This window comes from Sorex fumeus, unplaced genomic scaffold (assembly GCF_029834395.1).
Source record: "Sorex fumeus unplaced genomic scaffold, SorFum_2.1 ptg000125l, whole genome shotgun sequence".
Taxonomy (NCBI): domain Eukaryota; kingdom Metazoa; phylum Chordata; class Mammalia; order Eulipotyphla; family Soricidae; genus Sorex; species Sorex fumeus.
In genome coordinates, this window is record NW_026606182.1 from 1,190,613 (window position 1) to 1,202,232 (window position 11,620).

At 46.2% G+C, this 11,620-nt stretch overlaps 1 protein-coding gene across 1 annotated transcript in view; it reads right to left on the bottom strand.

Moving 5' to 3' along the window:
* LOC130044873 (apolipoprotein L3-like) overlaps window positions 1–4,344 on the bottom strand; it is a 40,209-nt gene extending 35,865 nt beyond the window's left edge. Inside the window, exon 1 of the mRNA XM_056137533.1 lies at window positions 4,259–4,344. Within this exon, the coding sequence (XP_055993508.1) occupies window positions 4,259–4,280 (22 nt within the window). The 5' untranslated portion in view covers window positions 4,281–4,344. The remainder of the gene's footprint in view (window positions 1–4,258) is intronic.
* Window positions 4,345–11,620: the final 7,276 nt, after the last annotated feature.

Here is an 11,620-nt window from a genome sequence, read left to right on the forward strand (position 1 = left end):
CAGTCTGATGGTGAAAATGGCCAGTTTAATACAGAGCTGCTAACATACCTAAGAACATCTGAGTGGGCTTCAGGTCAGGACAGAGGTGTGATTGATCAGTTACATGGGTAAGACATCTGGAAGTTTGCACAGATTATTTGCATAAATAAAAGATAGGAAATTCTCTTTTGGGATTTTAACTCAAGGAGACACTCTGTCTCCGAGGGACATCTACATTGCTTTCATCTTTCCCTCTAGTTGTATATGTTATCAATACTTGTAGGTGTTTGCATAAACACAGGAAGAAAAAAGGAACTCAAAACTTAGTTCCCTGAGCTCTGAGAGCAAGCAAGGCTTTTACAGTAAATCCCAGACTAAGTCCTCAGGCCAGTTCAGCTTGGCATTCCTCATAGGGGCCCTATCTCTTAAGTCATAACACCTTCGATCAAGATCATGCACTTATGCTTTCTAGAATGTCCCATTTCGATGCCTGGGTAGCTTTGTCTCTCGCCCCAATTCCATCCCAATCCCATGGCAGGACCTCCCTTTTTTTTGGAGTGTGAGGAACTATAGCAACTGAAGCCTGAGTCAAGTAATTATGGCCAAGTAATTAAGGTCAGGAGTAGATATATTTCAGATTCAATCAACTCCCAAATATTACGAACATAACATTACTAGTCTTTCTGTGTTTAACCAAAGAACATTGCACTGTAGTAAAATATAAAAAGGCTATCGGGGAAACAGACCAGCAGGTACCAATACACAGCACTTCAAATATAAAGCAGTACAAATACAAAGCTCAGAATTATCAGAAAGTTAGGTCAGCTCCCATTCAGTATGGTGATGATGACATAGAGGTTCAGATCAGGATCTGTTCAAGGCCAAATTTCTGCTGAATTGAGCAAGAAGATTCCATGTGGTTTATGGGGGATTTGAAGATATTGGAATTGCAGGTAGGCGACAGCAGACATGGATGCCAATGTGTGTGTGTGTGTGTGTGTGTGTGTGTGTGTGTGTGTGTGTTGGGACACAACGTAAGTGAGTTTCCCCATCTATTCACACAAGAGGAGTTCTTACTTCACAGGAGAAAGTGAGAGGGGGAAAAAGGGTCACTCAGTCTACATGCACATTGAAAGCTCAGAATTTGAACCAGAGAAGAAAGGTCATCAGTCACTAATAAAAACAATTATATAAAAAATAAAGTCACCCATCTCTTCGACAGTACAGTGAAGTCTCCTTATTTCAGAATCCCTGAAATGTCCACCTTAAAGATCCCAGGATATATGCGGGGATTTGTTATTCTCATTATGTTTTAAAAGGTTTAAAACATTATCGCTGTGGGTATGGTGCCACCAGCAGGTCAATCTGTACCTGTGAGGCGAGAGCATCAGCAGCCTGATGGCACCGTCAGACTTTCAGATATCCCCAAATTGCTGCTGTGCCTTTGGCCAGACCCCAAAAGCTTGGGGCAGTTTACCAAGAAAGTAAACGGCCAAAAGGTAGGTATGTGGGAAACACACCCACAAACCACCTCCGGCTCAGCTATATGATTGGAGGCATGGCCTCTCTGGTTCCTGATCAAACTGCTTGAAGGTTGCGATCCCAGAGACTCAGAAACGAATCTCAGAACCGGGGGACTTTTGGCAGAAATGCATCCTGTTCCTGCAGTGGGTTGCTGGGCCACTCCAGGTGGGGGTAGGTTTTGTGCCTTGGCGTGTTCCCCCTGGTGGCCTGGTGGCTGCCATCCTCCAGAGGTCACCGGACAGTCAGGTTTGGACCTGCAATGACGAGACACCGGGGCCTCATGGGATGGAGGTGGAGCCAGCCCCTTCTTCCCCATCCCAACAAGACCCCGAGTCACCACCAATGGGTGGTCTCTTTGGCTCCTGATCAGGCTGATTGATGGCCATGATCCCAGAGACTCAGAAACAAATCTCAAAACCCAGCGGCTTTTGGCAGAAATGCATCTGGATCACATACAAGGTGGCCACCACCTCAGAGCTTATAGGAACACAAGGTATGAGCCGACAGTGATGGGGCAACTGCAGTCTCATGGGAAGTGGGGCAGTACCGGCTTGTTCTTCATGCCCTACCAAGGTCACGAGTTGCCCCCCACGAGTGGCTCTCCAGCACAGCCATAACACCAGACGCACAGAAACTAATCTTGTAATTATCTGGCTCTTTGCAGAAATCCAAAATCATTACATGATTCTCATAACCAGCTATAGAAAACAAAGTATTTCACAACGCCTTTTCAGCAATTCTGATTTTTGGGGTGGGGGGATTTCTAAACAATAATAGTGCATCTTTTGTCGAAATAATGAGTGTAGTCAATGTAGAGAGGAGTTGAGTGGAAATGATTTGCCTCACAGGCATTGGGAGGGATGGGAGGGGGGTGTATTGGGGTTGATGGTGGTGAAGAATGAGTACTGGTGAAGGGAAAGGTGTTTGCTCATTGTGTGACTGAGGCTTGAACCTAAAAGCTTTGTCACTTTTCCCCAGTAATTCAATAAATAAATATAAGAAGAAAAAAAGGTAAAGGTAAAGGCCCTCCCGTTGATCGTCGATTTGCTCGAGCGGGCCCAGTAACGTCCCCATTGGAGACTTTGTTGTTACTGTGTCTGGCATATCGAATACTCTCGGTAGCTTGCCGGGCTCTCCGAGAGGGGCGGAGGAATCGAACTCGGGTTGGCCATGTTGGCCGCGTGTAAGGCGAACGCCCTAACCGCTGTGCTATCGAAAAAAATTAATAAAATTATGAAAAAAAGTAAGGTGGAGTTCATGCCCAATTCAATCAGGTAATCATGGCTGCATGAATAGCAATGCTCCTACATATAAAAAAATTATCGCCAACTATAAACATTCAGTAAAATGAGAGTATTACAGGATATCTTTTGCTCACCAGGGACCACCGAGATTCACATTGGAGGGGATGCTAATGGCAGGGTTGAGGCTGGACCCTGGTTCTTGGGATGAGTCCTCATCACCTCTCCCCAGGCTGCCTCAGGACACACAAGTTGCCACTTTCCACCCCAGCTAACCCGGGGATGCCCGGGTCCCGCTTCTGATCTGTTCTCTTCACTATGACTGAGGTAGCGCCATCTGCTTCAGGGTGAGTTCTTGTGTGCCGAGGCAAAGCAGTGAGAGGGAAAGTGTCCTGCGACAGGTCTATGGTCAGCAGTGGGGTTGGATTGACTGGGCAATGTTCAGATTTTGTGTTATCTTAAGGGGAGAAATGAAACCAGAGTTTTCACACAGGCACCGCCCCGGTACCCCTTCCTTTCACCCCCCCACATCTTGCTTCATTGACGAGGATGAAGAAGGTCTTTGTGCTCTGTGGCCACCTTGACCACACGGGGTCCGTGCAGCAGGTCTCTGGCACTTGGTAAGCAGGTGCAGATAACTGCAAGCACCAGGCAGGTGCTATAGACAAGTCCCTAGGTTAGAACCTGGAAGACTAGAGGTTTACCACCTGGACTAACAAGACCCAGGTAGAGAGCACAGAAACATTCTCCCTGAGTGACATACAGCAAGGAGGTACTGGGTCAGCCACGCACACTTATCACGAATCCTCAGAACAACACGGGAAGACACTAGTCTAACAGAGAGTTAGATATGCACTTCAGGGACACAGAAAGGAAGTAGCTACAGTCACACTGAGGTCCAGTTTCGCTTTTCACAGAGAGGTTTGAAAGGCCTCATGGCTAACAGTCCCGGGCAAGAGAGTGGAGGGGCTGAAGGCAGGAGAAGCCCCCGTGAGTTGCTGGTCAGCCTCCTCTCTTTTCCTTATACCAAGACTTCCTTTCCTCTGCTCCCCCCATCTCTCTATGGACTGTCCTTGTCTCATTTAGGCGACTGAAAGTGACAGAGGAAGGGAGGAGTTAGCACTCAGCCTGGGCACCTGACCATGAGACCAGGACACAGATATCCTTAATGCCCTCTAGTGGGTGAATCCCTTTGACCTCTATAGGCAGTTCCCCCTTTTGATTCCTCTGGAACATCTTGAGATGTGCGCAGAAAGTAGATAAAGGACCAAACATGATAACCTCTCGATGTCTGTATTGCAAACCATAATTCCCAAAAATAGAGAGAGATTATGGGGAATAATGTCTGCCATGGAGGCAGGGGGAGGGTGGGAAAGGGGGGAGTATACCAGGGATATTGGTGGCAGGGAATGTGCACTGGTGGAGGGATGGGTGTTTGATCATTGTGTGATTTGAGATACACCTTGGATTCAGAGTCTTGAGTAGGAACCAGTGAAGGAGAAGAAGCCCAATACCTGGGTGACCTTTTGGGTTCATGGTGCTGCAGGATCTCTGCGTCCCTCACCCTCAGCTGTCTGGGTCCTGGTAGACAGAGGTGTGGCTTCGCTCTAGAAGGAGGAACCAAGTGTGGGGTCCAGTGTGAGCAGTGGGAAAACAGGAAGCCGCGAGGGAAATGTGCGAGAGCTTCCCTGTGGGGAGAGGTTTAAACACCAACACACACATGAGCTGAAGCTCTGTTCCTCCTTCCTCTGGTATGTGTCAGCTGCTATTTTTTTTAATTTTATTGAATCACTGTGAGATAGTTACAAGCTTTCATGTTTGGGTTACAATCACACAATGATCAAACACCCATCCCTCCACCAGTGCACATTCCCTGCTACCAATATCCCCGGTATACCCCCCACCCTTTCCCACCCTCCCGCTGCCTCCATGGCAGACATTATTCCCAAAATCTCTCTCTACTTTTGGGCATTATGGTTTACAATACAGACACTGAGAGGTTATTGTGTTTGGTCCTTTATCTACTTTCTGCACACATCTCCCATCCCGACCAATTCCTCCAGCCATCATTTTCTTAGTGATCCCTTCTCTATTCCCTCAGCTGCTATTTTAAACAAATGAGCCCTCAGACTCTGCCAAACCAAGAAGAGTCAATAGCTACATGGAGAAAGCCCTGTGAAAACATAGAGGGAATAAGACCAAACACAGAAGGAGAGACAGAAAGGAATGTTCTGGAACCCATAGAAGCTGTTGTGTTTACTCTCTGATAGCAGCTACTATGAATGGGACTCTGTGAGGTGCAGGGTTTCCTCATTTGCCCTGCCTTGTGTTCTATGAGTTGCTGCTCTTGCTTCCTTTGAATCTGAAAACTTTTCATTATTATTATTAAGGTCACATGTTTATGGCTGGAGTGATAGCACAGTGGTAGGGCATTCGCCTTACAAGCGGCCAACATGGCAGACCCGAGTTCGATTCCTCCGCCCCTCTCGGAGAGCCTGGCAAGCTACCGAGAGTATTCGATATGCCAAACACAGTAACAACAAAGTCTCCAATGGAGACGTTACTGGGCCCGCTCGAGCAAATCGACGATCAACGGGAGGGCCTTTACCTTTACCTTTACATGTTTATAATAGTGTGAATATTTCTGGCTATGATGTACATTGTTATCACACCTCATGGCCACCAAAGTGCCCAAGACATTCACCTTTCATTGAAACTTCACTGATTCTTCAGTGAACGTTGAACCCAAAGAGCATCAGCAATTTGCCAAATGCTCCATCTGCTCAACTCTCATCACCCACATCCCATTCCCATTCGCACAATCACTACCACCAGGACTTCCACCATCCTCACGAAGAAGACAGGCTCATAAAGGCAAGCCTCCTGGAAGACAAAAGTGAGTGGTAATGGAAATGGTAGAGACAGCAACCACCACCAAGGAATAAATTCTTTATTGCTGGGAGGGGGGATTCATGGGGAGTGTTAACAGTGAAATCATGGGAGCTCCTTCATGAGCAAATGCTTCTCACTCTTCAGTTCTCTAGAATTCAACTCAGATTGCTGAACTTCTCGCTGTTTGTCCCATCATCTTTTTCCTTCATGCCCCAATATCTTTGTTCCAAAATAAACAATTTCATGCCCACTCTCTTGGAACTCAGATCCTCTCACCTCCTGATTCAAGGCTCTATAGTCCTGCCTGTCTTTCACCCAACAGCCTCCCCCGTGAACCCTCCCTAGCTATGCTTCATTAACAGGAAAGCTAAATTATTTAACATCCAGATCAATTAAGTTGATCTCAAAAAAACCTCCCCCCTGAGGAGGGTCTCTCCACACTTCGGTATGTTCAGGCCTCTGCTCCCTGGGCTTTTCCCACGACCTCCAGGAGAATTGCATGGATCTCTTTGAGATGTTCCAGCTTCGCCTCCAGTTCTGAAGCCTGCTCCCTCAGCTTGCTGGCTGACGCTGTCTCAGCTCCCTTATGCAAGTCGATCGATTGCTGCACGAGGTTGCATACATCTGCCAGGAGGAAAATACCTGCAGTGGCCATCCCTGCCAACCGGGCCCCTTTGCTCATTGCCAGTGCAGTGCCTCCAAAAGCTTTCTGCACCTGCCTGGCACCTCGGGCTGAGATTCTTCCATTATTCATGAGGCGTGCTGCTCGGGATGCTAGGCGAGGGTCAGCACCAACCAACTTGATGGCACGAATGTTCTTCTCAATGTTCCTCACACCTTTGTAAATATTCGTTCCCATGGGAACAACTTTCGAGGCACAATTCATTACAATTCCCTTTAATGCTTCCTCTGTGTTGACCTCAATTGATGTCAACTTCTTGGCATCACCTTCAACGGCTGCCAATTTTGTGTGTTCCACGATGCCAGTGGCTACTCCAGTCACAGCAGATGCGGCCCCCAGACCCACCCCAGCCGCTGTCAGACCCAAACTGATCCCAGCTGTCACCGGTGCCAGACCAATGCCAACAATGCCCAGGATGCCAGACAAAATGCCGGTAGAGGTGGCCACCACGTTTGAGATGGTGCAGTCCTTGTGTATCTTGTCGGCCTTGTCTGCCAGTTCTCGGAGCTGTGTTATTTGCTCCTCAAGTTTCCTTTTCATTTGAGGAAACTCTTTCAAGAATGTCTCCCTCAACTCCTGCTCCTGTGGCTCTATGTCCTTCATCTCTCCAAGTGCTTCCTCCGCCATCAAACTTTCGCATAATTCCTCTGCCTCCTCCCTGCAAAGAACAAAGGTAGGTGATTTGCATCCAGTCTAATCATCTGTAAAATGGACTCAGTAAGGTCCATCCTGTGTTAAGCACAGGGCACTTACTGTCAATACAATGAAAAAATGTTTTTTACAAATGTAAGGACTTTTTAAAAAGACATTATGGGATCAGAGAGACAGTACAGCAGGTAAGGTCTTTGCCTTGCACATAGCCTTCCTGGGTTCAAACCCCAGCATCCCTTATGGTCCTCCAAACCCCATGAGGAGTAATCCCTGAGCACTGCCATATGTGGCCTAAAAATTTAAATAAATAAGCACTGTAGCACTGTCCTCCCGTTGTTCATTGATTTGCTTGAGCTGGCCCAGTAATGTCTCCATTATGAGACTTGTTACTGTGTTTGGCATATCAAATATGTCATGGGTAGCTTGCCAGGCTTTGTCATGTGGGCGAGATACTCTCGGTTGCTTGCCAGGCTCTCCAAGAGGAGCAGAGGAATCGAACTTGGATCAGCCAGGTGGGCTGCATGCAAGGTAAACACCCTACCTGCTGTGCTATTGCTCCGGCCCTAAATACTCTGGTGTCTCTTCAGCTCGCATAAATAAATAAGACAGTAAATAAAATGTCAAAGATGTAGATTCTTTTATACAGAATATTTTGGGTGCCCAAGGCAAAGGGAAGGTCTGACAGTGGGTCACCTCGGTTTTCACTCACAGTTCTTAAATGAAGGTGCTCATGTTCTTCCTTCTCCTGTCAGAGTTCCAGCCCTAGGAGCACCTATTGTACTTTTTATTTATACAGATATAACTATATTTTTTCTTTTTGGGGGTCACACTGGTGATACTCATAAGTTACTCCTGGCTCTACACTCAGTGTGGTGCTCAGGGGACCATATGGGATGCTGGGGGTCTGACAGCCAGATGCAAGGCAAATGCCCTACCCACTGTACTATCACTCCAGCACCAAAATCTTAAAGTGCTCCCAAGAAGGATGCATTTCATGGGACAGGGAGAACACATAGTAGTTATGGCACATACGGACATGTTCCTGACCCAGGTTTGATTCCTGACATCACCACGTCCCCAAGCATAGTGAATGTAGCCCTAGAGATCCTGAACCCCTCTGCAAGGCCCAGCAAAATTGCCCTGCAAAGCCCTTGAAGCCCACTGACCCACCAGCTTTGAAACACAAATGAGGTCCTCAGGTCTCCTGAGAACCTCGTGGTTTCTTCTAGAAGAACCGAATATTAGATAAAAAACCTTCTCTCTAGAGACTAAGTAAACAGCATCAGTACAATAGGTGCTCCTAGGGCTGGAACTCTGACAGGAAAAGGAAGAGCATGAGCACCTTCATTTAAGAGCTGTGAGTGAAAACTGAGGTGACCCACTGTCAGACCTGCCCTTTGCCTTGGGCACCCAGGAAATGGTGTCCAGGTCCTCTAATGTCCTGTTTCATACAAGTATCCCCATATGTCTGGGACTTTGCAAACTGGGAAGTGTATCATGTGATGAGGGGCTGGGATCATGCGGTAACAATTCTGACCTCAGTCAGAGGATACTTATTATAGGTTAGCAAATGAGCAGCAAAAGAATGACCCCAGGGAAAAATTTACATACAAAGGGAGGGATGAAGAGATCCTTTTCAATAGGTATTGGCTTTTTGTTTTGCACTCACATCTGTTCTCAAGGCTTACTCTAGGTTCTGTGATAAGGGATCACTCTTGGCAGTGCTGGGGGTACTTGTGAATCAAACTTGGGTCAGCTGTATGAAAGACAAGTTTCCTATCTGCTCCACGATCTCTCTGGCCCAAGATTATGCACTTGAGCAAACCTCTGCTAGGTTCTATGGAGCCTTCTCTAGATGAGACCTCCACCTTGGTGTTCCGTGTCCTGTGAATGCCACCTTATATTTCCCTGTATTAGAAAACATCAGGCTTATAGCAAGAACCCTCACCATTTTTGACATTCCATCGTCCTTGACAGCAGACAGGGATGCCTTCAAAGGACAGGGAAGCATCACCTTAGAAATATTCAGGAGTCAAACTTTTCTCTCTTTACCTCTTTAAACTTGCAGCCCTTCCCTATATGGAACTATTACTCTGAGTAAAACTAGTACTCGGCATTCTATGGGTCCTGATAGGGAAAAATCAAACCTGAAATCAAACCTGAGGGTAATTCGAGGACTCCCCAACTGTGGTTAACATCAAGGGAGGAGGAGTCTTTAGAAAATATTTTTAAAAGGACATTCTGCTGATATTCCAGTGCTTGGGGATTTAAAAATCTCCAAATACAGAGATAGAAAGGATATTAATCATGTGTTCTTGTATCTGCTCTTTAAAGGGCCTAAAATGCCATTAACCTTTCTATGTGGCCACTGTGTCCAGACTCAGATCAAATGATGGGACACAAGAGACGTGCCAGTAACACTGTTACCCTGGCACTCTCTAGTTCACCCCTTAACCTCTGACCCAACATCCAGAACTTCTGCCCTCTAAGCTGACTCCACAAATTAGGTCCACAATAACTCTTCCCCAAAAGTTAGCTGGTAATATCCCCCTATGTGTTCTCTTAATTCGTGTACCAATTTATGGAAACTCTGAAACATTCTGCAGATGTTACAAAGCATAGCTAGCAACTTCTAGTTATGAATTGATTTGCTTTGGGACAGTGGATTGAGGAGGAGCAGTCCTTTTTACAGAACAGATGGGAATCTCCTTATCATTAATCAATGACACAAAATTGGCTGCCACCACAAATTTGAATAAGCCACAAATTTGACTAAGCCACACCATCCTACTGGTTAGGGACTACCCTATGTAGAATAGAAGAGGAACTCAAATAGTGGCCGAGAATCACCAACCCCAGGCAGGCTTAGAGGAAGCAATTAGCAAGTGGACCCTATCAGAGGGACCATATCCTCTCTCCCACAAAAAAGAAGACTTACAGCTTCCTTACATTCTGTCCAGAACACTGGTTCTAATTCTGACCATGGTGAGCAAGTCTTCTAACCATTTTATCAACTAGGACATAATCCAACTCCATCCTGAAACCTGACTATGATCCTGGTCTAGGTCGCAATAGCCTTTGGGCAGACTTTTTGCAGTGGTTCCAGCCTTTGACTTTGCAGATTACTCTAAGTAATTAATTTTGATTATCAAGATTGAACGGCTATTCTTACAGAACAACCCACAGTTCTAACTCTCTAAGACAGATGGTCAGAGCGATAGTAAAGGGGTAGGATGTTTGCCTTGCATGCGGCCAACCCAGCTTCAATTCCCAGAATTCCATATGGTCCCCAGAGCACCGCCAGGGGTAATTCTTTAGTGCAGAGCCAGGAGTAACCCTGAGCATCGCTGGGTGTAACCCAAAAAGAAAATAGCACTGCAGCAATGTCTTCCCATTGTTCATCGAATTGCTTCAGCGGGCACCATTATGAGACTTGTTGTTGCTGTTTTTGGCATATCGAATACACCATGGGGAGCTTGCCAGGCTCTGCTATGCGGGCAGGATACCCTCGATAGCTTGCCGGGCTCTCTGAGAGGAATGGAACTGGGTTGGAAGCATGCAAGGCAAACTCCCTACCCACTGTGCTATCACTCCACCCCGCTGTGCTATCTGTCCAGTCCAAAAAGAAAATATACAAGACAAAATCCGATACCTCAGAGGTTGGCAGGGATAGAGTTGGAATGTAACCCAACTCCATCCAAAATGATTTCACTTTCTACCTTATGGACAAAAGGGACCTGCTGAGTTTTTGAGATTCTTGAGGGAGGGGAACAAAGTACCAAACTAGAATCCCCAAGAACACAAAATGATTCTGTCAGTTTTTTTCTGAATTTTCATAAGGAAGTTTTACTTGGCTTAATTTCCAAGCTGAAGTTCCTCGTCTCTTCTCAGCAAATTTTTCAAAATTAATATTAACTGAAGTCTCCAAGCCTACTTGGATTGGGACTGGGACTTCTCCAACCAGACCCCCATCTTCCAGTAGGTAGGCGTCATACCCACCAGCTGCTGCCAGCGCCAGGTTGATCCCATCAATGGTCAAGACGTAGAGACTATAAAATTCAGCTTCCGGAAGCGCGGCCACTTTTGCGGTCACGCAACATCTTGTTATCTTTATTTTTTTCCTTTGGAGAACCTGGCAGGCTACCAAAAGCATCCTGCCCGCACGGTAGAGTCTGGCAAACTTCCGTGTCGTATTCAGTATGCCAAATACCAGTAACAATGATGGGTCTCATTCTTCTAATCCTGAAAGAGCATTGAAATTGCTCTTTTAAAAACTCTGGGCTAGGCTGAAGGAGACATTATTGGAGCCTGCTCGAGGGAATCGACGAACAACAGAATGCTTGTGCTTGTGAATATTAACTGAACACCTCTGTATCTTGGTCTTTATGCTAAGCTCTTTGTATGCATCATGCAGTTTACTCACAACACTGGACAGATTAAGAAACTTTTCGAAGGTACCTTGAGAAATGAGATTCAGTCACAATATGATACCTGATTTCATCATCTGTCAGCAGGGAAAAGATATCTTCTTTATTCATGGAGTTCTCGATGAAGCTGTCATTTACTAGACAAAAGAATAAAGAGTTAGAAGAGAGGCCTGAAGTGGCACTTCCCCAGAATTGAGTTGAAGGTGATTCCATCTTCCTGAGCA